A 26,892-nucleotide genomic window follows, 5' to 3' on the forward strand; every position below is an offset into this window, starting at 1 on the left:
CGCGGCCCCGGAGCCGGACGGGCCCCGGCCGCGGGGGAGGGGAGCGCCCCGGTAAAGGTAACAGCCCCCACAGCAGCTACGGCGTGGCGTCACCGCGCGTCATGCGGAGGACCGCTGACGTCACGGCAGCTCCCGCCGGCAGGGGGCGCTGCGGGGCGGCGGAGCAGGCGTCATGGCGGAGCGGGTTGCGTTGGGCGGTGAGTGCGGGACCGGAGCGGAGCTGGGGGGGCGGTAGGACCGGAGCGGAGCTGGGGGGCGGTAGGACAGGACCGGAGCCACCCGGTCCCGCTCACCCTTCTCCTTCTTCTAGGTGCGGGCCCCGAAGCAGCCGCGCCGGAGGGACCGCAGGTGAGCAGGGCCGGGACCGCTCAGCGGTGCTGGGAGCCGCGCCGCACCGCGGAGGGCGTGGGGGACGCGGGTTACCTGACCGTCTGCGTCCGCAGGCCACGGAGCTCTCCCGGGAGGAGAAGCTGCAGCTGCGGAAGGAGAAGAAACAGCAGAAGAAAAAGAAAAAGAGCGAGAAGGGGCCGTTGGCTGAGACCCCGGAGCTGGGGTCGCCCTCCGAGGCAGGGCAGCCGCAGGGTGAGGACCCCTTTTCCCCCGGCAGCCCTCCCCACGCCCCAAAGAGGGGCAGCCATGTGCAAGTCCCCGGTGGCCTCCGGGGCTTGGAACCCTTGTGCTGGAACAGCCTGAGCCAGGAGCGTCCTGCAGTCATGGGAGGCTGCAGCAGGACCTCACTACCTCGAGTGCCTGGGTGTTTGCAGGGACTGAGATGCAGAGAGGACAGTCCCCTGCCTTCTTGAATACGGGGCTGGCCTGGTGGTCCCATGTCAGCTGCACAGGGGTTGTGGCAAGGTGCTGGACAACTTGGCATGTATTCACATCTGTCTCTCCAAACGCAGACCCTTGCTCAAAAGAGAATCTTCTTGCCACAGGCTGCCCCTTATTTTGGGCTGTGTCTCAGGGTGATTGAGGCTGGGCACTGACTTCCTTCCCTCTTCCATCTCCTCCAGTAGCTGCTCATCTCACATCCCCCCCAGCCTTGGCTGATGGCCCCAACGATGGTGAGAAGCCTACAGGAGGCAAAAGCAAAGCTGAGCTGCGAGCAGAGCGCCGGGCCAAGCAGGAGGCTGAGCGGGCCCAGAAGCAGGCCAAGAAAGCAGAGCTGAGCCAGGCAGCCACAGCAGCCAAGCCCAGGCTGACCCCGACTGAGCCCCAGTCTGGTAAAGCCATTGTCACCATAGGGTGGGTAAGCAGGGAGGGAGGGGCCTAGGGTGGGCAACCAACCCTTGCACAGTGCCATGGGCACTGCCATGCCGTGTATTTCCTGAGCCTTGAGGCAGTGTGACTGGACTGGGGCTGCACCAGGCTGGCATCACCTCACACTACACTCCCTGCTACCCTCACAGTGGTAAAGCGGCTGCCGGAACACGTGCAGATGGATGATCCTGTTGCCCAGAGGAAACTGGCCAAGAAGCTGGAGCGGCAGCAGGTAGGAGGAGGACTGGGTCACAAGCCACATGCTTTCAGGGCAGCCATGCTGCAGGTGTGTGTGGTGGGGGGCAGGCTGTGTGCATGATGGGACTAGTGTCTGTTCTCTGCTGGGCAAAGGGGATCTCTAGTGTGCTGTGAGTGAGTGCTGGGTGTGATCGGTGGTGCTGGAGTGAGCAGGGCTGTATGGCAGCTTTGGCTAAGTCATCAATGCTGTTTGGCTGCAGGTACCTCTGAGGCAGGACTATGGCACCAAGGTCAACCTGTTCTCCCACTTGCACCAGTACAGCCGGAAGAAGCCACTGACACAGCAGATGAGGTACATGGCCTCCCCAGCCCAGGCCCTTGGCAAGCATTTGGTTCTGTTTTGGTTGTGGTTGCAAAATGGCTGTAGTGAAGGGGTATCATAGCCATGTGTGTGGAATAGTCTTGATGGGGTGGTGGGGGATACTTTTAGCTTTGTTTGAGGAGCAGTGAGTGAGGCAGTGAGATGTCATACCTATGGGGTGAGGAGAGCTGCTCTCAGGCAGTACAGGGCCACTGGAAAGGGTGCTGTGGGCTTAGCCTGACTCCTCCTTAAAGCAAAGAGGGGCTGTACTGGGCCACCCTTCAGGTTGTTTGGCTGGAGGCCTGGCACTGGGTTGGTTGTTCCTGGGCTGTAGAGGGCCCCTGCTGGTAGCTCTCTCATATTTGTCCCTGCAGCATCCCCTCCACTGTAATTCACCCAGCTGTGGTGCGCCTTGGCCTCCAATACTCCCAGGGCATCATCAATGGCTCCAATGCCCGTTGCATCGCCCTGCTGGAAGTCTTCAAACAGGTATGTGAGCAGCTACCTGTGCCCACCAAGCAGTGGGGTGTTACACCATGCACAGGCATCTCTTCCTATTCCCTGGCTATCGAGACTATATCTGTGCTCAGTCATCTTCAGCCTCTTCCTTCTGACTGTTCCCAGGGCTTGTCCCTGCTGGTGTCCCGTTCTGGTGCTACCCCTGCAAATTTGAGTTCGTGCAGCACGCCTTTATCCCACTGTGAAAGTGTGTCAAGCTGTGCAATACACATTCCTGTCTGGTCTGCAGCCTGTTGTGTGAGGGTGATTGCATGCCCTGCCTAGCCATAAGGGGCAGGTGCCCTGAGCTCATGCTCTCTTCCTTCTTGTCTTAGCTGATCCGAGATTACTCAACTCCCCCCAGTGAGGAGCTGTCAAGGGACCTAGTGGCCAAGCTGAAGCCACACATCAGGTGAGGGCTCCTGGTGCTGGAGCAGAGGGACTGAGGCTGCACTAAGTGTTATCTGTCAATCACCTCTCTGGCTTGGTGTCCGCCCAAACTTGGTCTGATTTTACTGGGGCTCTGAGTCCTACCTCCCAGCCCCCTATCTCCAGCCCAGCTGTGCTCTCCCTCTTGCTGTCCTGTTCTCCAGGCTGCTCTGGCACTAAGTGTATTTCCTCTCTGCAGCTTCCTGAACCAGTGCCGGCCCCTTTCAGCCAGCATGGGCAATGCCATTAAGTTCCTTAAGAAGGAGATTTTGTGCCTACCTGACACCCTGCGAGAGGAAGAGGTGAGTGGCCTCATGTGCGCAGCAGGCACCAGGGTGGTGTCTTACTGACAGCATTAGTAAAGTCACAGTTGCAGAAGAATGTGGTTTTTCAATGCTCAGCTATGTTCCATGTAAAAAGCTTCCCAGGAGCCTGCTGGCTATGGAGCAAGGGGCAGGGGGGTGGTGAACATCATGAGAACCCCTGAGGCTGTGTGGCTGGTGGGCTAACAGGAGTCAAGCTGGAGAGGCTGAGTAGTAAAATCTCTATGGGGTGACCAGAGCAATTGACCAGGAGGTGCAAGGGCAGAGCTGGGGAGGGCCTTATGGCAGCTCAAACACATGGTGAGGCACCACGGTCTGCTGGGAGCTTGTGCTGGGTCAGGAGTGGCCCCATGTGTCTTGCAGATCCCTTGTCTCAGGGGAAGCTGCTATTCAGCATACAGTCTGACTGGGAGCCAGGCAGGGCTGAGCCCACAGCCATGCCAGGCTGCGAGGGACAGCAGAGTGTCCATGGTGTAGGAAGGCTGTGCTGTACGTGATGGCACTGTCTCCCCAGGCGAAGGAGAAGCTGCAGGACACTATTGACAAGTATCTGCGGGAGAAGATTCTTCTGGCAGCTGAAGCCATTTCAAGGTCTGCCTTTGAGAAGATAAATGACAACGATGTGATCCTGGTGTATGGATGGTAAGAGAGCCAGGGCAGCCAGGCCAGTAGATAGGAAAAGGAAACCTGAAGGAACACAGGAAGCTCTTGCAAAAGCAGTGTTTAAAGGTTGGAAAAGTTGGTGTTGGCCAGGGCAGAGAAGAGGGGTTGCGGCTCTGGGTCCAGCAACCAGCAATAAAATAAGTGAGAGGCTGTACAAGGGTGTCAGGACAGAGCAGAGCATGGCGTGGGATCAGCACTTGCTCAATGGATACAAATGTGTTGTCAGTGCTTTAGAAAAATCAGAGAGCTCATTGGGACTATCCTAAGAGACAGGCAGGCTGATGAGCTCACGTCACGAGGTGGTGACAGAGCGCTTTCTGCCTGGCAGCTGCCAAGGGGAATGCTAAATGGTGTCTGTGGGGCACAGTGAACCATGTTGGCAGGGCTGGCTGTGAGCAGGCATCCCTGGAGAGCCCCACTGTGGAGGGTTGTGTCCTGCTCATGTGGTTTACGATTTCTCTATGCTGGGACAGGTTGGATGCTGGAAGCACTGGAGTCCTCAGACTTTTTCAGGGAACAAACAGGAGGGTCTGATCAAGTAGACTTATACCAACCTATACAGATTAATGTAGTTGTATTAGCACGTGGTTTGTGAATGCCTGAGTTTGCCCTGCCTGCTGTTGCAACTTACACAGGCCCACCAGCCTGCAGTGGCGGCTGACAGCTTGACTGGGCTGAGAAGTGCCTGACAGAGGCCTAAAGCCATCACTGTCAGCAAAGCCTGCACCAAAGGCTTGTCTGAGTCTCTGCTGTTCAGAGCTCAGCACTGTCCTGTGTTTGCTTGTGTCCAGTGTTGAGTGTTTTAAGAAACAGAAATTCACCACTTCTTCAATACAGGGCACCTACAGAACAGTTGTGAGTGTTAACTGGCATTTTAAACAGAATGTAGCAGTGTCAGATGTCAGGAAGCAGAAATAGAGAAGCTCATTCTTCCTTTGAGGGACTGTGTCCCAGAAGGTAGAGATGGGAAAAGGAGACAGAGACCACTGTGGCAAGAGTCCAGGTGTGATGTGCCTCCTGGGGGATCATCAAGGAAGGAGCAGGAGGTCATTGTGGTCCTGGAGCATTCTGAGAGAACTTGGAGAGGGTTCGGAGGGGAGAGTCCCCCACTGTGGTCATGGACAGGCAGAGGTCAGTGCTGCTTCCAGGGAGGGATGAAACAACTTTCCCCACTGCAAAGACAGGGAGGAGGGTCCTGGAAGCAAGTGTAGCAGGAGAGTGTCAGGAAGTGGCAGCACTTATAATGGTGAGTGTGGACCCCAGCTCTGCTTGGACTCATCTCCAGACAGCATTAGTCCATCAGTGTCTAGGAAGGAGCCCAAGTCCTGCCCTGGGTAAGGGAGACATTGCTCTGCTTGGGCTGGATGTGCCCAGGGAGCTGCTGAGTCAGCTGGTGCCTGGCAGTGCCTGCTCTGCTGCAGCTGCTGGCAGCCAGCCCCTGCTTTGGGTGCCTGTCAGGATTGTCCCCTTGGCGAGACCCCAGAGTGACACTCAGGAAACCTCCTGCCTAGCCAGCACCCGATGAGTCCCACACTGGAGCCAGCACCAAGGAAAGTCTCTTGGCATGGGGCTCCACCTGTGGGCAGTGCTGGCAGCATGGAGTGCCTGCATGGGCCGGGTGAGAGCTTCCTAACTGGTGTCTGTCAGCTCTTCCCTTGTGAACCGCACACTGTGTGATGCCCATGTGAAGAAGGGCCGAGCCTTCCGTGTGATTGTGGTGGACAGCCGTCCGCGGCTGGAAGGCCGGGAGACACTGCGGCGGCTGGTTCGTAAGGGCATTCACTGCACCTATGTGATGATCAACGCCATCTCCTATGTGCTGCCTGAGGTGAGGAGCAGAGTGGGGCTGTACTGAGGGCAGTTCAAGGAAGGCTGCAGGGTGATGAAAGGTGCCAACAGATCCCTGTGCTTCCCTGACAGGTGTCTAAAGTCCTGCTGGGAGCCCATGCACTCCTGGCCAACGGCTCTGTCATGTCCCGAGTGGGGACATCTCAGATAGCACTTGTCTCCAAGGCTTACAATGTGCCCGTCCTGGTGTGCTGCGAGACCTACAAGTTCTGTGAGCGTGTGCAGACGGACTCTTTTGTCTCCAATGAGCTGGGTATGGCTTCTGTCTGCTTCCTGCCACCTGAGACCTGCGCCTGCTGCTGGCCAGGATGGGCTGCTCTCCTCTGCCCTGCCCTTCCCAGGCCAGGGGCTATCTCTCAGAAGGGTGGCCTGGCAGGCAGCAGTGTGTGTGCTCCCGGGGCAGACTCAAAGGTGCTGTCCCTGATCCTGCTGCCTGTTCTCTCCACAGATGACCCTGATGATCTGATCGTGCTCCGGAAGGGCCAGGCTCAGCTGGGTGGCTGGGCAGAGAATAAGTCCTTGCGCCTTCTCAACCTTGTCTATGACGTGACACCACCCGACCTGGTGGATCTGGTCATCACAGACTTGGGCATGATCCCCTGCACTTCAGTGCCTGTTGTCCTGCGGGTCAAGAACGTGGACCAGTAGTAGGGGCAGCAGCACAGACACTAATAAACCAGGCGCCACAATACACCTTGTCTGTTTTCTGTGCGGTGGCAGGAGCCCTGATGACCAATGTCACCACAGGCTCAGCTCTGTGTGGTCCCTGGGGATGATGGCACTGCTGCCCAGCCTGTTCCTATCACTCAAAGCTGCAGCAGCAAAGGATCTTCCCTGTCCCGGGGCCCCTCCTCTGGGACATGGGAGAAACAGTGACATGGTGACAGTCCCTAGCGCACATCTCTGGCTGTCATTCTGGTATCCACTTAAGATGGGCTTGTGCAGGAGAGCCCAGAGCTGGATACGTCTGACCCCCTGAGGGGGCCAGGGCTGCTCCTGGTGCAGGATCCAGCCTGAGCAAAAGCTGGGGGCTCTGGCACAGGGAGGAGGATCTGCTGCTTGTTCTGAAGCATTCCCATCAATTTCTGGTATGGTAAAGTTGTTGCTTGCCCCACTCCTGTCAGGGATTGCTGTGGGCTCTTGGTGCCAGTGCGTGTTCCTAGCCCTGCTGGGGTGCCTGTGAGTCTGCCCTGTGCAGAAGGTGATTTATACTCCGGTGTCGTCTGTCCTTGCTGCCAACTGCTGTGGCCCACGGGAACCGAGGCCGGGCTGGAGGCCGGGGAATGGTGCTGAGGGAGCCGGCTGAGGGGAGACGGGACGGGACCGGAGCCAAGGGGTGGGGCATGTCGGTGGGGGCGTGTCCATGTAAATGAGCACCGCGAGGCATCACGGGACTGCCGCGACACAAAACCACCCCCGTGGGCTCGGGCGCACGCGGGCGCTGTGCGGGAGCGCGGCGGCGGCAGGAAGAGGGGTGGGGAGCGCGTCCGGTTGTGCGGGGCTGGTGTGGGTATGGTGGGGTGCGGTGTCCGTGAGGTCTGTGTGTGTTGTGCGGCGTGTGTTGGTGTGTGGGGGAGAGACAGTCATACTTACCTGGCAGGGGAGACACCATGATCAAGCAGGTGGTTTTCCCAGGGCGAGGCTCATCCCTTGCACTCCGGGTGTGCTGACCCCTGCGATTTCCCCAAATGCGGGAAACTCGACTGCATAATTTGTGGTAGTGGGGGACTGCGTTCGCGCTCTCCCCTGGTTTAACCAGTTTAAAAGGCAGGTCTTGGAGCAGACACCCTAAAGTAGTTGGTGCTGTGTTCACGTCGGATAATTGGCATCTGCACGCCTGGGAGGGTTCTGAGCAGAGCAGTTTACGACGGGCCGGACACTACAGAAGCTCCCTTTCCTCCCGGTGCGCCGAGGCCGTGCTTGAGCGTCCGGTTACCGCCGATATGAGAATGGGGCAGAGAGGAGCGGAGCTCTCCCTGGTTTGCGAGGCCTCAGCAGGACAACGGCTCTGTGGGTGCCAGTGCCGCGGGGTCCAGCACTGAACATAGGATTTGAGGTGCGGCCTCACCAGTGCCAAGTACAGGAGGATGATCACTGCCCTGGCCCTGCTGCTCACACTATTGCTGATACAGGCCAGGATGCTGTTGGCTGCTTTGGCTGCCTGGCCACAAGCTGCTCATGGCCAGCAGCCACCAGTCAGCACCGCCAGGTCCCTGTCCACCACTTTTTCCAGTGATTTCCAGTCACTCTTCCCCAAGTCTGTAGCGCTGTGAGAGGTTCTTGTGGCCCAGATACAGAACCCGGCACTTCACCTTGTTGAACCTCACACCAATGGCTACAGCCCATCCAGATCTCAAAACTGACTCACGGGACTATGCTCTTTACCAAATGATGTCTACTTTGAGCTTATACAACATGTCAGTGCATGAACTAGTGACAGTAACAAGGTCTGCACAAAGATCAATCCCATTTCTATTCTTTAAACGGGTTAAACCAGGGGAGAGCGCGAACGCAGTCCCCCACTACCACAAATTATGCAGTCGAGTTTCCCGCATTTGGGGAAATCGCAGGGGTCAGCACACCCGGAGTGCAAGGGATGAGCCTCGCCCTGGGAAAACCACCTGCTTGATCATGGTGTCTCCCCTGCCAGGTAAGTATGACTGTCTCTCCCCCACACACCAACACACGCCGCACAACACACACAGACCTCACGGACACCGCACCCCACCATACCCACACCAGCCCCGCACAACCGGACGCGCTCCCCACCCCTCTTCCTGCCGCCGCCGCGCTCCCGCACAGCGCCCGCGTGCGCCCGAGCCCACGGGGGTGGTTTTGTGTCGCGGCAGTCCCGTGATGCCTCGCGGTGCTCATTTGCATGGACCCTTCCCCACCCACAGACCCCACCTCGCGGCTCCGGTCCCGTCCCGTCTCCTCTCCGCCGGTGCTCTCAGCGCCATTCCCCGGCCTCGTTCCCGCCTCTCGCCACCGTTAACGAGCCCGGCCAGCCCCGGTGCTGTCTCACACCGGTTCACACCCGCCCACCTGCACGTCGAGCTGTTCCCACCCGTTTCTCCCCAGACGTTATGAGCCATGGTTCACGTTTGCCCCCAGTTTCCATCATGGCCGTTTCTGGGCTCTGGCCTTGCTCCACGAGTGCAGCGTGTGCCACTGTCACACACCAGCAGCCCTCGAGCAGCCAGCGTGTCCCTCAGCAGCTCTGACTTCCCGTGCTGACGGTCTTCTCTTTGTGGCTGTGGGGCTGGAGCAGAGTCAACAGCAGCACTCACCTGCTCTGATGCCCATTGAGAGTCCCAACAGCCGTGCCTAGGCACCAGGCATGGAAAAACTCCACAACTCGTTAAAGTTGTAAAGTAGGAATGCTTTTATTCAGCGCTGAGGTGCATGGGGATAGCTCCTCCAAAGTATGCACCCTTCAGGGTTGTTTTCCCTTTACATTTATTCTCTTAAGGTATACATATGCATTAAGTTAGTCAATACATCTATATATATTTATTATCTATTCCTGCTTTGTATTATAGTGAGCTAGAAGGTCCTTTGCACCTGCACAGTGCTCCCCCCCCGGCCATGGGCAAGGGTCTCAGGATGAAGTAAATGAGTCTTCCTCTTGTGGGCAGGGGTCTTCAAGATGAAGTGTCCTCCTCACAGTGTACTTTTCACCTCTGGCACAGTTGAAGGCCCCAGTAATCACACAGTTAGCTGAAACCTGCTATATCTGTATTTCTTTTGATTAACTAGCAAGGATTTAAGACAGTGTGACCTTCCTGCAAAGTTAATTGCAGGACTGGCAAATAAGGAGTTTGTTTGGGAGGCTCTGTTCCTAAAGTAACTAACTAACTGATAAGCTAAAGGATGGTGTGAATTGATTCATGTTTATTGGAGTCACTAAATCCTGGTATCTCAACGCAGACTTACAACACAGACCTTATTCTTTAAAGCTAAGGATACTTCTGAAGGTTACTGTGAAACAATTAACTCATGTTTTAGTGGGGCCACCAATTTCCACAGACTCACAACATAATTCTATGGTTTTCGGGCACTAGCTTTTCTTATATCAAGCCTCTTGTGCATTAATTGGAAGCCCCTCCTGTGCTACCCCCCTGTACATTAGCTAAATACCCTGTATCAAGCACCAGGCATGGAATCGGGGGTCTGTGTGTGCCGAGGGAGTGCAGAGACTCGAGGGGTGACAGCCTGGAGCACTGGAGCTGTGGTGAGGCTGGGGTACTGCAAGCACTGCAATTCCCAGCCCCTCAGCTTCCCCAGGAAATGTTCCCTGGTGCTGTCATGGCACCCTGTGCCCGTGGTTTGGCTCTTCCGTGGGTACCTGCTCTTGCCATGCTGCTGGCAGCTTCCAGACCCCATGGTTCTGGCATCGGCGGTCACAGGCTGTGAACGCTTTTGCCCATCCGCCCTGTACTGCTGTAATGTTGGCCTTTCGACCAGAAGCCATTCCAGCGCCACCCAGAGGGGGCTGCCCAGCTACCAGAACCCAGCCCCATGTCTGGGGACCCGGCTTTCTACTCTGGCTGCCTGTGGGGGTGAAGGCGATAAGAGTTGCATGAGAAACAGTTTGAGAATGAGCTCCGAGGCCTTAATGCTTAACAAGCCCTGAGGCGATGAGTTGGGCTGCTGAAGGACACGGAAGGTCGCAAAACAAGCCTTGGGCGGATGGGTTGTGGCAGGAGTCTCAGTCGGAGCCAGACGATGCCGGGGTTGCGAGAGCGTCTGAGCCGGCGGGGTGAAGCTGTCGCCGTCTGGCCAACGTGTGCTGCAACAGTGTTATTGGACTGTCTGCCTGGAGAGTTTTACAGGGGCCAATGAGACTGAACGTGGCATGTTTGTGCAGGCTGGGAAAGTACCGAACAAGGGGAGAAAAAGGGCTGGCTTGTAATAAGGTTGGATTTGAGTCTCGATGGGGATTTGAGTCTCCTCATCAACTTGAGTCCGTGTCGTGACAACCACAGGCGGGGGACGCAGATCCCTTTGCCTCTGCAGGATCAGCCCCCAGTGGAGCTGAGCTCCTGTCCCCGGCCCCGCTGGGCACATCTCCCCTGGCGCACACACGGCGGCTCCGGCCTGGTCCCGCTCGGCTCTGACCGAGCCCTCTCCCGGCGGTTCCTGTCTCGGTGCCGAGCGCGGTTCCGGTGCGGGGGGACAGAAGGACCGAGCGGCCCCCGGTGCTCGAGAGGCCGCGGACCGAACCCGCAGGGGGCGCCTGGGTGAGAGCGGGGGAGGGGCCTTCGGATAGGGGGCGTGTCCATGCAAATGAGCACCGCGAGGCATCACGGGACTCCCGCGACACAAAACCACCCCCGTGGGCTCGGGCGCACGCGGGCGCTGTTTGGGAGCGCGGCGGCGGCAGGAAGAGGGGTGGGGAGCGCGTCCGGTTGTGCGGGGCTGGTGTGGGTATGGTGGGGTGCGGTGTCCGTGAGGTGTGTGTGTGTTGTTTGGCGTGTGTTGGTGTGTGGGGGAGAGGCAGTCATACTTACCTGGCAGGGGAGACACCATGATCAAGCAGGTGGTTTTCCCAGGGCGAGGCTCATCCCTTGCACTCCGGGTGTGCTGACCCCTGCGATTTCCCCAAATGCGGGAAACTCGACTGCATAATTTGTGGTAGTGGGGGACTGCGTTCGCGCTCTCCCCTGGTCTAATTGGTTAACAATAGAACAGTTCCCATGTTTTGAAACAAGCCCCAGCCCCAAGTCCACGCCCGTTGTCTGCGTTCTTCCTGACTCCCCTTGCGTGCGCTTCCGGTGTCTGCTGTGTGCGGGGTCTGAGCTCTGCCCCAAGCGATGCTGCCCTGGCTGCCTTCCCCCCATGACTGCACCTCCCCCCTCCCGTCCCGGCTCCGCCTCCCTTCCCCCCTGCGTGGGACGGGCCTGTCAGTCACCGGTGCGCGCTGCCGCGCTCGATCCTGCTTCTCGGCTCCCGGCGCCGCGGTATCTGCGCGCGCCCACGCGCCCCGTCACATGGTGCTGCCCGCTGTGACGTTTCCGTGTTACGCCATCCGCCTGCGCCGCCGTTCCTGCAGCCTGTTCCGTGCTGGCGGCGCGGCCCGCAGCGGGGCGGTGGCTCCGGGAGCCCGTCGGGACCCGTCAATGGCTTCCAGCGCCTCCCGCGGGCCGCGCTGCCGGGAGCGGAGCCGCCGGGGCCGCTCGGGGAAGAGCTCGGTGGGCGGCGGGCGCAGCCGGAGCCGGAGCCGGGAGCTGGCGGGCGAGCCCCGGGCTCTCCGTACGTACCGGTGGCGGGCGGAGGGGCGGGACGGGGCGGTGTGTGCCGGTTCCCCGGCTTCCAGCGGCCCCAGCTTGTCCGTGTGTGTACCCTTGCCGGTGGTTCTGCTCCGGCCCCGTGCTGGCGAGCAGGGAGCCGCTGTTTGCGGGTGCCCGGCTCCTGCTGAGTGCCGCTGTTGCTGCTCTGGCTGCAGGCGCCGGGCCAGTTCCCGGCTGGGCAGTGGCAGCTCCCCCAGTTGCTGTGCCGGGGAGGCAAGCCCTGCTGTGTGTGTTCGTGCTAACTGTTGGTGTTTTGGGGCAGGGGAACTGTTGCCGCTTGGAGATCTGGATCCTTTGGCCCACTCTGAGGAGGGAGTAGAAGCTGCCAAGTCTCCAAAACAACCTATCCGAAATCAAAACCCCAAAGGCAGTCCCAGTGACCCCAATGGTCCAGTCCCCGCAGAGACTGAGGGTCATGGGGAGGCCTCGAGGACCTCTGAGAACGGGGCTGTGCTGCCCCAAAAGACACCCAGGAAGCGCGGGCGGAAGTCCAAGACGGAGATGCTGCTGCTGAAGCTGTCTCAGGACGTGGAGTGCCCGACCCCGGAGCCCATCTGCGTACAGAAGATGCTGGGAAGCAGCGAAACTGCAGAAATCCTAGACAGCCCCCACAGCGGGCGGCCCAAGAGGCGAGCAGCCAAAGTGTAAGCTGGGGTCTGGAAGGGGCTGCTGCGGGGAGATGGGGAAGAATGGGCAGACCCACTTCTGTAGGGTTTTATGGAGATCTCTGCCTCACCAGAGGGTCCTATTGTCTTTTCTGAAAGACTGTCTCATGGTGGAGGGATAGACCGGTTCCTCACAGAATGACCTTTTCCTTTAGGAGACGGTGTTTGGATCCAGGAGGACAAGGGTGGGGGGAGCAGCAGGGGCTTAAATGAGCTTGCATGCGTCGGGTCTCTGACAGTAGTAGACTGTCTGCAGAGAATAAGAGGCTTCCTTGGTTCCTGATGAAGCCAGGAGGCTTGTCAGGGAGGGAGCAGAACAAGCTGTGCGAGCCCCCACTGCTTGAAAGGTGGTCCTGGGGGAGCCTGGGTACTTTGGTCCCTCTGAAGGCAGCTCAGGCAGTGCCTATGCTCTCCACGTGCCTGCAGAAGCCCTGGAGCTGCAAGGGTGGGGTTGCAGTGCCCCAAGTCCCCTCATTCTGCTGTGCAGAGGGAAGATGTGGTACCTGCAGCAGCATGGCCAGTGCAGGAATTCCCTTTGCTGATGGCAGTAGCAGGAAGATCTCTGGCTTTCTGGCTGGCAAAGGGCCATGCACTGCTCTGCCTGCTGGATGCATTCCCTGCCGGCTGCCAAAGCGCTGAGGAGGCTGGTGTTCCCTATGGAGAAGCAGGGGATGCTGGCTGCCCAAGTGGTCCACAGGCTGGTAGTGCATCTGCATGGGCTCTGCTGCAGCCTGGCTGGGCAGCACTGGAGCAAGTTCCTCACCCAGACAATGAGCTTGAGCAGTGCATCTGCTTGGTCCTGGAGGGAGGCTTGGCTGGGCCCTGTGTGGTGCTTCCACTCACCTCTGGGCAATGTCTTTGGTGTCCCAGGGCTTTGCTGTACCTGCAGGAGCTGGCAGAGGAGCTGACATCAGTGTACCAGCCTCCAGCTCCCACCGAGGGTGCCCAGGAGCCACAACCAGAGCTTGAGCATATCCAGAAGAAGCGTCGAAGCCGGAAGAGAAAGGAGAATGAAGCAGATAGTGATGACCCTGCCCAAGATGCTGACTTTGTGCCCTCAAAGGAAATACTGCTGCAGGCTGAGGAGGAAGAAGGGAGTGAGGAACCACTCAGTGAAGAATCAGAGCCAGAGCTAGAGGTCCTCCGAGGACACAGTGGGAAGACATCATCTGCAGGGGTAAGGGCAGGATCTCTGCCTTGGCCACTTCTTACCTTTGGCCTGTCAAAGTGTCTGAGCTGTTCTGGTGTCCTCAGCCCAGCTTTTGGGGGCAGGAAAATCCTGGAGCAGGATGTGAGGATGGCATTGTGCCTCTCAGCCATGAGTCTGGGCATGAGCTCTTTGGGCTTAAGTGTGGACAGAGGCGGCTCCAAGTGAGGGTGGATGGGGACAGAAAACAAGTACTCCTGGGAGCGAGTGCTGTTGTCTTGAGCTCCTCCTGAAGCTAGTGGGAGGTAGGGGCAGGGTCTTGGAGATTGTAGTTCATTGAAGTCCCCAGAACGGGACATTGTATCTTTAGCCATGCATGACTTGGTCTTGGTGACTTCTGTGCCTGGAGGGACCTCTGTGTTCATGGGCTGCAGGACAGGCAGGCCTCCCATGGGAACAGCCCTGGCTGGGTACCCACTCTGAATCTGTTCTTGTGCCCAGAGATCCAAGCCCCAGTGCCGAGGCCTCGCTCCCAACGGCTTCCACAATTCCATCATGGCCCCAGTGGAGAAATGCTACAGCCTCACCTGCAGCCTGTGAGTGGAGGGCTCGGGATGGGCTGTGGGGAGGAGCAGCTGTTGGTGCCCTGGGTACTGTTGCTATTGAAGGCACGAGGGCAAAGGAGCATCAGGACTGACATGAGAAATGTCAGCCAAGTCAAAAATGGGATGTGGGGAAGGGCAAGGGCTGAGACCCCTTGGCGTGGGCCTGCCTGTGCTGCAGGCAGGGACTGGGCTAGGCTGTCACTGATGTCTGGACATCCCTGCAGGCGGGAGCAGAAGTACTCACAGTGGGAGTTTCCTGACTGGATCCCTTTAGTGCACAACTGGACATGCCTCTCTGAAAGGTACCATTGGAGCAGTGTAAGAAGAGAGAGGGGCTGGGAGGGACACACTGCGCAGGAACTGCCTGTGCTCAGGCTGTGGGATGGGGCAATTTCTGGCAATGTTCAGGCTGTGCTGGAGCAGGGAGAGTGCTGGCGGGGGGAATGAGGGCATGATTGGTGCTGTACTCCTGCACCTTCAGACAGGATCAGGCTCCAGCAGAAAGGATGTGGCCTTCTTTTGGGCTTTGAGAGTTTCATGGACTGGGCCATGGAATCTTAGTAGCCCTTTTGGGTGGCCAGTGACAGGGCACACCAGGCTTGGATGGGTGCTGGGGCATGGTGCTGTGCTGGGGGTGACTGGGTGAGGGGTGAGGAAAAGTCCTCTCACCACCTCCTTCTTCCCCAGCGAAGCTGCTCCATACCTGCCAGCAGAGGAGAAGTCTCCCTTCTTCTCCATCCAGCGGGAGGGCATCGAAGACAATGGTGTCTTGTACAGGGTAAACAGGTCTGTGACGGGGTGTCCCGAGGCACTGCTGGGGTGGTGGCTGTCATGCCTGGGACAGGCAGAACCCCCCAGGGCTATGGTTCTGGCAGGTCTAAGAACCCAGTGAGCACCCCAGGACAGCAGGAGAGGCTGTGGGCTCAGCAGCCAGGCCTGGGCTCTCACCAGTTGGGTGCTGCCCTGTCTGTCCCATGTGCTCACACCCTGCAGCAGCACTGCTCTTGCCCTATGCCCTTACTCACCTCTCCTCTGGCAGGTTCAGCTCCCTGCAGCCCCATGAGGAGCGCCTGGACGTGTCCTTCTTTGTGGGTGGCCCTGTGTGGGCCATGGAGTGGTGTCCGTCCCCGGAGGGCTCCATGGCCTCTCAGTATGTGGCTGTCTACTGCCACAGGAGCATGGAGGAGACCCACAGCATGGCTGGGCTCCACGGAGGCCCTGCACTTCTGCAGCTTTGGGGCCTGGGCATGCTGCAGCCGGAGCAGGGGTGAGTGGATGGTGAGATCATCCTCTCCCAGAGCCAACAGTCATGGCCTGAACCCTGCATGGGCTGTGCTAGTAACCAGCTTTGCTGCTGGTGTACACTGGAAGCTGCTGGTGTATACTGGAACTGCTGGGCACCAGCTACTGTGTTCTTTATGGCTCAACCCATGCCTGCAGCTCTGCAGACAACGCTGGCCTGGCTTATGCCATTGCTGCTGATCATGGCTGCGTCTGGGACATGAAGTTCTGCCCTAGCGGTGCCTGGGAGCTGCCCACCACTGCCAGGAAGGTGAGTGTGCTGATGGAAGAGCTACCCAGGCCCTAGAGACTACCTTTGGTTTCCCCCAGGGTTCCTAAGTCCATGCCCTTGCTAAAGCCTTGCCTTCCCAGGCTAGGGATGGTGACCATGTGCCTGAGCCTGTGTGTTGTTCTGCAGCACCCCCAGATGAGCCGGCTGGGCCTGCTGGCCGTGGCTTTCTCGGATGGCAAGGTGGTGCTGTACTCCCTCCCGCACCCCGGGGCCCTGCGGCGCTCCAAGAGAATCCAGGTAAAAGGTAGGAAGAGCTGCGCTGCCGGGCAGGGGTGTCCTGGCCCTCGTCCCACCATGCTGGGCTGGGCAGCGCGTGAGCCCTGGGGCTGGGGCCCCTCTGCCGGTGTGCAAGGGAGCCTGTTCTGTGTCGTGGGGCTGGCACACAGCTGTGGGGCAGTGGGACTGTGCTAAAGCCAGCGCTGCCCTGCCCGAGGGCTGTGTGCAGTGGGGCAGCAGCCCTGGCATGACCTCAGGCTCGGAACCAGCCTGGCTTCTAGCAGAAGGGCACAGCAGGCTGCTTTTTGGTGTCAGAGGATGTCAAAGTGCTGCTAACCAGGGATGCTGCGGGGCATGGCTCCTGGGCAGCCCTGCCTGGGGCTTTGTGTACTGGGAGGGTGCTCTCAGCATTAGTTCTGTGACCACAGTGAGTTTGTAGGATGAGGCATAGCTGTGGTAGTGTGTTCCTGAGCCTTTCCCCAGCTCACCGTTTGCTTCTGGGAGTATGTCCTGTTGTGGCAGAGCTGCTTATTCCAGCCTGGCTCGAACTGTTTGTTGGGAGCAGGGATTTGGGGCTCTGAGCAACTCGGCTGGCCTTAGACTAATGGTGCTTGTAATAGTCTCATCTGCTGAGAGTCTGGGGAGATTGATGGTCTGCTCTCTGCTCGTGGTCGCTCAGCCATGGCTGACAGCCTGCACTGCACATCCCTGGCTGACAATGGGAAATGGATTCCCTGCTGCACCTGAACGTGGCTGCTGACCCCCAGCAGCACTGGCCCCACACCATGTGCTGGCACTGCCTTTTCATCCCCCTCTTTGAGCACCAGCTCTGGGTGGTTTGCTCCGGCTGCTGCAGCCGCCACGTCAGGAGCTTGCAGCAGGCACAGATCCTTCCCCCGCCTGCAGAGCTCCTGTGGACAGGCCGGGTCCTGTCACGTAGCATCAGCCAGGCTGCGGCTGCACGTACCGTCCTTGTGCTTCACACCCGGGCTGGGGGTGCTGGTTTACAGCTGCAGGATCAGTGCCAGACTGCAGTGCTGCCGGGAGCTCATGCGTCGGCATGGCATGGTGTGGCTGCACCAGCTTTCCTAGGGCTCCAAGTACCTGCACCCAGGGTTGCTGCCGTACAGAGCCAGGCTGTGCTGTGTGCCATGCCCAGGCTGTGCTCTGCGCCATGCCCTGGCTGTCACAGAGGTGCCAGAGAAGATGCATGGCTCCTCTGTAGCTCTAGAGGACACCGCCTCCGCCTGCGGCTGTCAGGCTCTGAGGTGCAGATGTGCTTGTCTGATGCTCACTGTGCCTGAGGTTCTGCACGGGGGGGGGGGTCCTTCTGGCCCAGGAGGTGCTTGACAGAGACCCTAAGGCTCTCGTGTTGTTTCACCGATGAGGGAGATTGTCCAGCAAACAAAGGTGTTGCATGGGGGGTCCTGCGGGTACCTTGTCTTGAGCTGTTTGAGTGCAGGGGTCTGCACAATCTGCCTGCCCCAGGAGTGGCTGCCTGGGAGCAGTGAGCAAGACCACTGAGCAGTTCCTGCCGCAGGGAGCTCCTGGGAGAGCTGGGGCCTGTCCTGACCCTCCTCTGCTCTCTTCTAGATGGGTCCTTCCACAAGCCCATTATCTGCAAGGTCAGTGTCCCCTACCACTGTGGTCCCCCATTGGGGCTGGCACCAGTGAGCTTCCTAAGTGGGGCTGGTGGGAGAGCTGGGAAGGGCATCGGGACCCCGGTGGAGCTCTCCAGCCCCAGCTTTGGGGTGGCAGAGGAGACCCATACTCCCATCCTTTGGTGTCCCCAGCTCTTGGGACATCAATGGTGCTGGCACGGGCCTGTGACTGATGATTGTCCTTTGGCCTTCAGGTGCAGGGTATTGCCACGCTCCAGGTGGGCTCTGTTCAGGCAGGAAATGCATCTGAGTGTGGGCAGTGCTTCAGCCTCTCGTGGATGCCATCCAAGCCCCACCATTACCTTGCAGCTGGTTTTTATGACGGTGAGTACCCCACCCTGCACAAGAATGGCCTGCATCCTGTGGCGGAGCCTTTGAGGAGCAGGTTTCACCTTGCAGCAGGCAGAGATACATGTGGAGCTTTGTGCTCCTTCAGCCTCAGGCAGGGAATGGGGGAACCTGAGGATGAGTATGGGGGCAGCGTCAGGATGAGGAGCAGCAAGTGGTGGGTACTGTGCAGGAACCCCTGCCCATCCCTGGGATAGGGAAGAGCTTATTGTTGGCTGGCCACAGGCTCCTTCACATACCTTCCAGTTTAAGCCAAGACATGGCTCTGGCTTAATCCACATGTGTCTGACTTGCCTGGATGCAATTTTGTGCCTGGCTTCAGGCAATCCACAGCACTCTGCTGCGCTGCCAGGACCTGCTGTACCTGAGCCATCCTTTCGTGCTCTAAGCCCCAGCTCCAGCTCTGGCTCAGCTGCTGGGCCTCTCAGCTCCTGCAGTCCCTGCCTGTGCTGCTGCCTGTCCCCTCCATTCCCACACGCTCCCGGCTGCAGCGTTGGTGCAGTCGTAGGGCAGCTCCTCACAGGCACAGGTCTCGTCCTGCAGGCACTGTGGCTGTCTGGAACCTGCTCACCAAGTCCCTGCTGCAATGTGTGCACCAGCCCAATGGCTCCTTCAAGCTCTATCCTTTCCAGTGCTTTCTAGCCCATGACCACGCAGTCCGGAGCATCGAGTGGTGCAAGGCCGACAGGTGAGGGCAGGAGAGCTAGTGATGGTGTGGGCACTGCCTGGGAGAGCTGGCTCGCTCCTGCAGATGAGGGTCCTTTGCCAAGATGGGCTTCAGAGGACTTGGTGTTGATGAAGCACTGAAGAGGTTGGGTTGGGCTTTCTGGGGCTGAGCCACTGCCTGGGGGAGCAGCATTGTTCTGTGGGACCAGGGCCACCCATGGCTGCAGCAGGGACTGGGCATGGCTCTGCACTAGAACCTCAGTGCTGCCTTTCTCTTGGTTCTCAGCAACTTCCTGGTCACAGCAGGGAGCGACCGTAAGATCAAGTTCTGGGACCTGCGGCGGCTCTATGAGCCCATCAACAGCATCAAGAGGTTCCTCAGCACAGAGGTGGCTTGGCTGCTGCCCTACAATGGAGTCACCGTGGCCCAGGACAACTGTTATGCCTCGTGAGTGCCGGGATCATGGCAGTACCTGCTCTGTGCCTGGGGGCCAGCTGGGCTCGGATCTGCTCTAACTCACAAGGGGCATCTCACACACTGTGCTGTGGTGAGGGCAGGCTCTGCTCCTGCTGGGGCACATCTCGTCCTGGGGCACAAGCAAGGTGGCAAAGGGGAAAGATGAGGCCCCTGAATTGGGTGAGCAGCAAGCCTCCTATGTGGCCCCAGGTTGGTACAAGTTGGCAGAAGGGTTTTGGTTTCTTGGTGTCTTCTCAAGCCTCTGGGAGCCACCCTGGGGTAACTCATGATGCTGTGACATGCTGCTAGAGTGAGGACAGCCCCTCTTCGTCTGCCTAGGTCCCAGGAGTCTCTGGGGAGCTGAGCCTGGCTCTTGCAGTTTTGGGGTGACACCATAGAGCTCTGTCCTCATCTGTTCCCTTTCTGTTGCAGTTACGGTCTCTGTGGGATCCACTACATTGATGCAGGGTATTTGGGCTTCAAGGCTTATTTTGTGGCACCTCGCAAGGGGACTGTGTGGGTAAGAGGCTGGTGCAGGGCAGTTGTGCCCTGGGTCCATGTTAGAGGGGTGGGTACCTGCTCCAAACCCAGTGCCAGCTGGGTCCTGCAGCTCACAGGCAGGGGTGACAGAGTCCGGCCGTGTGAGGCCCTGGCTCCTGGGTCACCCTCTGCTCCTTGGATAAGGGACCATGGCCACTGTGTGAGGTGCTGCCCCTGCCTGTGTCCAAGCTGGCTGCACTTCTGAGCCCATCCCTCCCTGGTGGGTGGAAGGTGGTGGTGGTGCTGCTGCTGCAGCCTGGCTGGGGGTGGTAGAGCCGGCTGGAACCCTGTGCGTTAGGGACGTCTGTTCCTGCAGAGCATCTCTGGCTCAGACTGGCTGAACACTGTGGCTGCGGGAGACATGACTGGTGAGCTGGTGGCTGCGGTGCTGCCCGACCTGGCCATCAACCCCCTCAACGTCAAGCGCACTTCAGACCGTAGATTTGTAAGTGACCGTCATGCTCAGCAGGGCCTGTTCCTGACACCTGTGGGACTGGGCAGGGTGGGAGTTCTATGCTGGGTCATAGGAAGAGTATCCTGAGCCAGCCTCAGGGCCTCTGCTGCCCCACACATGTGAGCATGTCTTGGATGCATGTCATACCCTTCTTGCCCAGGAAGGGGCTGTGTGGTGGGGAGCAGCATTGGTAGCAGCCCTGATGTTGTGGATCCTGGGGCAGGGCTCGTGGGGCTTCCAGCCTGGCTCAGTTCCTGGTGGTCCCTCTCTGTGGAGGAGCACATGGACCCCCTGCCCTGAGCCATATCCTGCCCACAGCCTGTCTACAAAGCTGACCTGCTGCCCTGCAGCCCTGATGGGTCAGAGGGCAGTGAGCTGGTGCCCCCACTGACCAGGCGCTACAGCGAGATGGTGACCAAGAGCTACATCCTATTCCGGGACACAGACCTGGTAGGAGGGGCAGGGGGCAGGCTCGGTGGTGGGTGGTGCTGACCATGAGTGGGATCTGTGGGAGTGGGGCTGGGGCTTGTGGAGCTGGGGCTGGGCAGCGGGAGCAGCAGGGTGAGTAGATGCTGCCCAGGTGTTGTGGCAGCCCCTCACCTCTGGAGCCCCACCTGTCCGCCCCGAGAGCATGGGGATGGGTTGCCTTCCTCCCTGGTCACAGGGCTATGCGGGGCATGGCTGTGGACATCAGTCCCAGGCAGAGCTGCACTCTTGGTGTCATGGCTGTGGCAGCAGCCTGGAGTGCCCAGCCCTGGGAAGGAGACTGGGGACTCACAGCCTGCCTGCAGCCTGCTCCCCAGTGTTCCAAGCTGTGTTTGGGATATCAGCTTGAGCCACCAGGGCCAGCCTGTGCTCAAAGGTCCTCTAGACAGAGGGGCTCAGAACTGCTGTAGGGGCATGCAGTGTGGTCTGCCATGCTCCAGCCCTCCTTGCCCTGGCCCTCCCTGGGGTCTGCCTCTTCATGCCCTGGGCTGTGGCTGTTTGGTGGGTGACCCTGAGGGTGCCCCTTGTCCCCAGAGCGGCCCCTGACTGCGGCAGTCCCGGTGCTGCAGGGGCTGTGCACGCAGCGCTCCTACCCCAGGCCTGCAGCCCATTGCCTTCCACCCCTTCACAGCGCAGCTTCAAGAACTTCTCCAGCCGGGAGCCCATGCGCAGGATGCACACACAGGAGATGAAGGCAGAGCTGAGTCTCGACCGCCTGCAGCTGGAGTCTGTGCACAAGGTGAGAGAGACTCAGGAGGCGGAGGAGGAGTCAGGGTCTGCCTCTGCCCTGCTGCCCCTGGTGCCTGCTGGGTGCTGGGATCCTGGGGCTCCCTCCCTCCTGACCCCCGTTTCCTCCCACAGGTGCGCTTCAGCCCCAACCTGGACTCTCATGGGTGGCTGGTGTCGGGGGGGCAGGCGGGCATTGTGCGGGCACACTGCCTGGTGGGGCTGGCCTCCGCTGGGAGCCGCCGGCTCCTGCCGCAGTACCGTGCCCGCTTCAGCTCCCTCTATGGGGATGAGCCTGGCAGCCCCACTGGGTGCTCCCCGCTGCCACCAGCAGAGTAGCATGGTGGGTCCCTCATGCTGCTGCCATGTGTTCTCACCCCAGGCAGGAGCTGGGGCTGGGACAGGCTGTGCTCTCCTGGGGGGCTGTGTACCCCCTCTCGGTGCTTCTTGCCCTCTGGGCCCCACCTCAGGGGAGGGACGGCTGCTCCTGGCTGCCACCAGGGATGCTCAGGACGCTCATCCTCGTGCTCTGGGCCCAGGAGGATCCTTTTGCGCTGTTTGGTGCGGTAGGGGGGGTGTTGGGACTGGTGCATGTCCCTGGCTTGAGCTGTGGTTCTTGGGGCCTGATGCCAGGGAAGTACCCATAGACCCCCTTCTCTGTGGGGCTGTGCTTGTGCTGACCACCCCCATGCAGGGGGCTGGGGGAGCCCAGCCATGTCGTGGGCAGGGCTGATGGGGCCGGCATGGGGGGCCGGCAGCTCTGGAGTTGCTCACATTGAGCTGTGTTCAGCTGTGCAGTAAATGTGATGTTTTGTAAAGGTTGTTTGTGGTGCTGGCACAGGGCTGTGGGGCAGGCGCTGGTACCTGGGGTGGCTGTGTCCCCACCTCTGCCCTTGTGAGAGCCAGGGCTGTCCCCCCGCCCAGTCCCCTCCTGGCTGCCTTGGCTGCTGCTCTCCAACAAGTTTATTGGTGGCTGCAGACTCTGCCACCGCCCGCTGGGCTCTGCACAAAGAGACGGACAGACAGACACACACACACACTCCACAGCTGCGACAGACACGAAATCACAACAGTGGGGAAGGATCAGGCCAAGGTGTGGCAGCATCTGGCCCAGTCTTGGCTGGGAGGCAGGGAAGCAAAGTCCAGGGCTTCCCTCACCCTGCACCCCAGCAGCATCTCCCCTGGCCCCCCTGCGGCCCCAGTACCTGCAAACCCAGGGTTAAGGGGGCAGTGGAGCAGCCCCTGTGGCCCTGGGGGCACAGGAACGGCTGGAGTAATAGCCAGGTATGGCTGCTTCCACTGCTCCCCCAGGGGGTGTCCCTGCCTGCCCTTGATCCCACTGGGTAAAAGAGGGCTCCAGGGAGATGTGATGGAGCAGGATCCTCTTCCTTTGGGGCTGCTGCCAGCACAGCTGGGCCTGGAGGATCCTGGGGAAGCCTCTGTGCTGGGGGGGCAGGCTATGTGTCTCCCCTGGGACCCTGCACACAGGGGCACTGCCCTACCCCAGGGCTCTGGGGGTGCAACACTGGGACAGGAGCCAGAGTGCTGCACCCCCTGCTCCTGGGATGTGGGGCTGGGGCCAGGCCTGACCCAGCTCTGCAGCAGGTGGGGGTCTGGGGCATAAAGGTGTCAGGCACAGGGGTCTTTGCAGTGCTGGCAGCCCATCATCTCCTCCTGGTACCGCTCCACTTGCACCGTGCATGATGCAAAGCCAAACCTGCTCTGCAGCTGGGTGGTGGCTTCGTGAAGCACCATCTCGGGGTCAGCGCTGGTGTCTGGGGATGCAGCACAGTGGGGCTCGGCCCTGGCATGGGTGCAGCCAGTGGGTGCCTCAGCTGTGCCCTGGGGTCCATAGGAGCTGTCTATGGGGCACTCACCAACAGCCACATGCACTGACATGGTATGGTGGCTCAGCGTCAGGGCCCAGAGATGCAGGTCATGAACACCCTTGACCCCATTCACCGCCAGCAGCATCTCCTTCACTGCATCGAACTCGAGGTCCCGTGGTGTCCCTGCCAGTAACACCTGGTCACAGGGGGCAGACCTGGCCCCCAGCCCCATGCTGGGGTCAGGGCTTGTAGTAGGAGCAGCCAGGGGTGGGTTGGGGGCTGTGGATGGTGGCTCCAGGGTGAGGTGACCTCTCACCATGGGCCGTTTGCCTGGTGGGGGTTCAGGGGTGTGAGGGAAGGATGGGAGCATGGGCTGGGTTGTGACTGGGTTGACAGGTGAGCTCCCATGTGGGGAAGGGGCTGTGGCAGCTGCAGCCCCAGTGAGCTCCTGCACCCTCCTCACCCACTGCTTACCTTCCATGAGGACTCTAAAGACATCCCTTAGGATGGTGAAGGTGGAGCCAAGGACAAAGACTGAGAAGAAGAGAGTGCTGATGGGGTCTGCAATCTTGCACTGGGGCTGTGGAGAGCAGGGTCTGTGTGAGGCTCTGGGACAGAGCCAAGCTGGGCACCCAGGTGTGGGACTGAGGGGGCTGTTCCCACAGGCTGTGGACGCAAGTCCAGCCTGGGCACCTTGAAGTAGATGATGGTGGCAGCCACAAGGACGCTAATGCTCTGCAGCAGGTCACCCACCACATGGACGAAGGCTGCACGGACACTGGTGCTTCCAGGCAGGGGGACATGGCTGGGCAGGCAGCCCCCAGTGCTCTCCAGCTGCTCATAGCCCCCTGTGCTGTGGCCGTGGCCATGGCTGACAGGAGACTGGTGCAGGATATAGGCCATGCTGGGGAGAGCAGGGAAGGCTCAGTGCTGTGCTGGGCAAGATGCAGTGGCCCTGCCTGCACCCTCACACAGACGATGGTGGCTGGGCATCACAGGCACAGGGGGCACAGGAAGGCACACCTGTGCCCCAGGAGGGAGTAGAGGTGTGGGGCAGGGCTGGAGGTGCAGCAGGGACAGGGCAGTCACAGCATTGCAGGAAGGTATGTGGGGCCAGGGCTCAGACTGGGCATGGGGGTAGGGCTGAAATGGGTGCTGCTTGGGGGGGCAGGGAGTGTGGGTCTAGAAGATGTGAACTGGAAGCTTGGAGTGTATGGGGAAAGGGGAATAGAGGAGGCAGTGCTTGGGGACATGAGGCTGGTACACACAGATAAAAGGTGACCTGTGGGCCAGGCTTCTGGGGGTCTTGGGGTACCAGGGGCAGCCATGGAGCAGGGGTGTGGGAGGGGAGGCCAGAGCTCAGGCAGGGGGTGTGCAGGGGGATGTGGGTATGCACAGCCCCATGTGGGACATACACCAAGTTGACGCCAACAGCACTGGCAGATGTAGCCAGCATGGCTCGTGCCTCAATCTCGTAGTCATTGCTGATGATGCGGGCAGCTGCCAGGTAGACAAGGGCCCCAGTCACGACCCATATGGAGAGGACAGAGGCCAGTGCACCCAGTGTCTCTGCAGGACAGGAACTGTCAGCATCCATCCTGGCTGTAGTGCTCCTGTGGAGCCTTGTGTCCCCCCCAGCTCACCTGAGCGGTGCCAGCCAAAGCTCATGATCTTGGTGGGTGGGCGAGTAGAGACCCAGAGGGAGAAGAGGCTGACGGACATGCTGCCTATGTCTGTCAGCAGGTGGGCTGCGTCCGTCATGATGGCCAGACTGTGTGCCAGGTACCCACCTGCAGGCACAGGGCAGCTGGCACCCGGTGCTGGGGCAGCCTCCTGTTCCCACCCCTGTCCTGCTGTTACCTATCACCTCCCCGATCATGAAGATGCAGCAGAGGGTGCAGGCAATGCTCAGCTGCCGGCGGGCCTGGAGCCTGCCCCGACCCGGGCTGGGGGCACGGGGGCTGCAGCGGCAATGGGGAGCCAGAGCCGGGGGTCCCGGCTGTGTCAGGGTGTCCTGGGAACCTGCAAACAGACTGGGGGCAGGGGTCACTCCGGCCGTACCGGCTACCAGAACCCCTGTCCGGCCCCCCCAGGAGCTGCCTGGGGCTCCCGGTGGCCGAGCGCCATCGACCCTCAAAGCACCAGTCTTGCCCGTGCGATGCCGGCGTGACCCCGGAGCGGGGCCCGCTGTGTGCCCGCCCGAGCCCCGCCACCGGCGTGTCCCGCTGCCGCACCGGGGTCCGCAGCCGGGCGCCCCCGTCGGGATGCACAGCCACGGAGCTCTCGGCGGAGCCGGGGCCGTCCCCATCGCACCAACTGCACGGCGGAGCGGCGGGGAGCCCAGGTGCGGTGGCCAGTGCGGTGTGGGAGCAGGTGCCTGCGGCGGAGATACCGTTGGGACCGAGGTTTTGCGTTTGGGGCCGGGCTGCTGGACGGGGTCACTGTCGCGGGACGTGAGGCGTAGGAAGCAGGCGGCGGAGGCGGGGGCCGGTGGGCGAGGGGGGCGGGCGGAGGCGCTGATGCATGGGGCAACAGTGCGGGAGGGGGGATGGACGGTACCGCTGCGGGTGGGTGACGCTTGGGCGCCGGTACTCAGCCAGACGGACGCCCGAGGGGGGAGCGGGGTTGGCGCACAGGTTCCGCTTGAACGGAGCTGCCGGTGTCGGGGATAAGGGTGCCGGTACACGGACTGTCGGGGCTACCTTGGGGTCTGCGAAGGTGCTGATGTTCGTGTAGGCTGAAGGCGCGGGGGTGGGGGGTACGGACGTGCTGGCCATACAGGTGCTGGGGGATGCCGGGGACAGGGGGAGCTGGCCACTGCGGGACGTGACGGGGGCTTGCGGGTCCCGGGGGATGGGATCTGACGCTTCCGGGTGGGATAGAGACAGGGGTGCGGGCATGCGGGGAGATGGGGAGTGATGGAGATGCCGGGCGTGATGAGGGAGCCAGTACCGGCTGTGAGGGTGCGTGGGATAGAGGGTTGCAGATGCAGGGGATGATGGAGGGGTGGTGGTGTCGGGGTTGCCGGGGGCACTGGGAGATGGCGCTACCAGTGCCGGGGTGATGGGGTGCCGGCGATGGCGGTGCCAAGAAATGCCGGTGATGGAGGTGCTGAGGGTGCCGGGGTGATGGGGTGCCGGTGGTAAATGGTGATGGAGATGCCGGGCGATGGGGTGCCGGTGCTGGCGGTACCTCTTGAGGCGGAGGCTGCCGTCGGCGTGACCGTCCCGTGGGTTGACCAGGCGGGAGCTCTCGGTGCGGGTCGGGGGCTCCATGCTGGGGGCGAGCAGCACCCCGGGGACCCGCCGCCAGGACAGCCGTGGCCCCGCCCCCCTACCGAAGCCCCGCCCCCCTGCCGATTCCCCGCCCCTCTCCCGGGGAGGGAGGGGCCGGCGGCCCCCAGCTGGGGGGTGTCCCAGCGGTGCCCTCGGCGGCGGGAGGGGAGGGCTACGGTAGGGGTACGGTAGGGGTACGGCTGCAGCCCCCGGTCCGGGGCATGGGATGACACAGCACCGGAGCTGCTCGGCCCCAGGGAAGGCACCGGGTGGGGGTTAACCGGTTGCAGGCGGTTGTGAGGCTGTGGGAGGCTGCTGGGCTACGGGGGTGCCGCTGGAGCGTGGGAGGCCACTTTCACACCGCGGGGATG

The 26,892-nt window shown here is 60.6% G+C and overlaps 3 protein-coding genes and 3 non-coding genes across 8 annotated transcripts; 4 read left to right on the top strand and 2 right to left on the bottom strand.

Annotated features, from left to right (window-relative positions):
• Nucleotides 1-122: 122 nt before the first annotated feature.
• EIF2B4 (eukaryotic translation initiation factor 2B subunit delta) lies at nucleotides 123-6,271 on the top strand. 2 transcript variants are annotated; one of them, XM_034060259.1, is made up of 13 exons: nucleotides 123-197; nucleotides 311-348; nucleotides 444-582; nucleotides 1,014-1,223; nucleotides 1,410-1,492; nucleotides 1,719-1,810; nucleotides 2,194-2,308; nucleotides 2,653-2,729; nucleotides 2,946-3,048; nucleotides 3,584-3,711; nucleotides 5,380-5,560; nucleotides 5,653-5,833; nucleotides 6,029-6,271. In XM_034060259.1, exons 1-13 carry the CDS (start codon nucleotides 173-175, stop codon nucleotides 6,226-6,228), a joined length of 1,572 nt encoding a protein of 523 aa, XP_033916150.1. In that variant the 5' UTR covers nucleotides 123-172; the 3' UTR covers nucleotides 6,229-6,271. The 2 variants fall into 2 exon arrangements, with proteins under 2 accessions (XP_033916150.1, XP_033916151.1); XM_034060260.1 differs by having other exon boundaries at nucleotides 1,017-1,223.
• An 894-nt stretch (nucleotides 6,272-7,165) lies between these two features.
• On the top strand, nucleotides 7,166-7,329 carry LOC117435974 (U1 spliceosomal RNA). The gene has a single exon (XR_004549519.1). It is a non-coding gene; the product is annotated as a U1 spliceosomal RNA (small nuclear RNA).
• A 745-nt stretch (nucleotides 7,330-8,074) lies between these two features.
• Nucleotides 8,075-8,238, bottom strand: LOC115946158 (U1 spliceosomal RNA). Its single transcript, XR_004549520.1, has one exon. It is a non-coding gene; the product is annotated as a U1 spliceosomal RNA (small nuclear RNA).
• A 2,847-nt stretch (nucleotides 8,239-11,085) lies between these two features.
• On the top strand, nucleotides 11,086-11,249 carry LOC117435975 (U1 spliceosomal RNA). Its single transcript, XR_004549521.1, has one exon. It is a non-coding gene; the product is annotated as a U1 spliceosomal RNA (small nuclear RNA).
• Nucleotides 11,250-11,674: 425 nt separating this feature from the next.
• GTF3C2 (general transcription factor IIIC subunit 2) lies at nucleotides 11,675-22,235 on the top strand. 2 transcript variants are annotated; one of them, XM_034061019.1, is made up of 18 exons: nucleotides 11,676-11,835; nucleotides 12,136-12,517; nucleotides 13,409-13,715; nucleotides 14,187-14,281; nucleotides 14,515-14,592; nucleotides 14,978-15,076; nucleotides 15,330-15,557; nucleotides 15,731-15,842; nucleotides 15,990-16,107; nucleotides 17,673-17,704; nucleotides 17,935-18,064; nucleotides 18,632-18,776; nucleotides 19,041-19,202; nucleotides 19,644-19,731; nucleotides 20,068-20,196; nucleotides 20,524-20,655; nucleotides 21,323-21,430; nucleotides 21,553-22,235. In XM_034061019.1, the coding sequence occupies exons 1-18, from the start codon at nucleotides 11,703-11,705 to the stop codon at nucleotides 21,754-21,756; spliced, it is 2,682 nt and encodes an 893-aa protein (XP_033916910.1). In that variant the 5' UTR covers nucleotides 11,676-11,702; the 3' UTR covers nucleotides 21,757-22,235. The 2 variants fall into 2 exon arrangements, with proteins under 2 accessions (XP_033916911.1, XP_033916910.1); XM_034061020.1 differs by lacking the exon at nucleotides 14,978-15,076 and having other exon boundaries at nucleotides 11,675-11,835.
• Nucleotides 22,236-23,046: 811 nt separating this feature from the next.
• SLC30A3 (solute carrier family 30 member 3) lies at nucleotides 23,047-26,521 on the bottom strand. Its single transcript, XM_034060388.1, has 9 exons — nucleotides 25,806-26,521; nucleotides 25,308-25,562; nucleotides 25,107-25,207; nucleotides 24,890-25,036; nucleotides 24,662-24,815; nucleotides 23,940-24,150; nucleotides 23,721-23,826; nucleotides 23,295-23,429; nucleotides 23,047-23,192 (listed from the first exon to the last, which is right to left on the bottom strand). The coding sequence occupies exons 1-9, from the start codon at nucleotides 26,519-26,521 to the stop codon at nucleotides 23,047-23,049; spliced, it is 1,971 nt and encodes a 656-aa protein (XP_033916279.1).
• Nucleotides 26,522-26,892: the final 371 nt, after the last annotated feature.

This window comes from Melopsittacus undulatus, chromosome 3 (genome assembly GCF_012275295.1).
Source record: "Melopsittacus undulatus isolate bMelUnd1 chromosome 3, bMelUnd1.mat.Z, whole genome shotgun sequence".
Taxonomy (NCBI): Eukaryota; Metazoa; Chordata; class Aves; order Psittaciformes; family Psittaculidae; genus Melopsittacus; species Melopsittacus undulatus.

Bases quoted from the DNA above. Each gene is read 5' to 3' on its own strand.
- EIF2B4 (XM_034060259.1), top strand. From the start codon at position 173: ATGGCGGAGCGGGTTGCGTTGGGCG. The intron at 1,224-1,409 runs GTAAAGCCATTG...CTACCCTCACAG, and splicing joins CCCGACTGAGCCCCAGTCTG to TGGTAAAGCGGCTGCCGGAA. The intron at 2,309-2,652 runs GTATGTGAGCAG...TTCTTGTCTTAG, and splicing joins TGCTGGAAGTCTTCAAACAG to CTGATCCGAGATTACTCAAC.
- GTF3C2 (XM_034061019.1), top strand. From the start codon at position 11,703: ATGGCTTCCAGCGCCTCCCGCGGGCCGCGCTGCCGGGAGCGGAGCCGC. The intron at 14,282-14,514 runs GTGAGTGGAGGG...ACATCCCTGCAG, and splicing joins TACAGCCTCACCTGCAGCCT to GCGGGAGCAGAAGTACTCAC. The intron at 20,197-20,523 runs GTAAGTGACCGT...TCCTGCCCACAG, and splicing joins GCACTTCAGACCGTAGATTT to CCTGTCTACAAAGCTGACCT.
- SLC30A3 (XM_034060388.1), bottom strand. From the start codon at position 26,521: ATGGAGCCCCCGACCCGCACCGAGAGCTCCCGCCTGGTCAACCCACGG. The intron at 25,563-25,805 runs GTACCGTCCATC...TCCGCCGTGCAG, and splicing joins AGCGTCACCCACCCGCAGCG to TTGGTGCGATGGGGACGGCC. The intron at 24,816-24,889 runs GTGAGCTGGGGG...CCTGTCCTGCAG, and splicing joins CTTTGGCTGGCACCGCTCAG to AGACACTGGGTGCACTGGCC.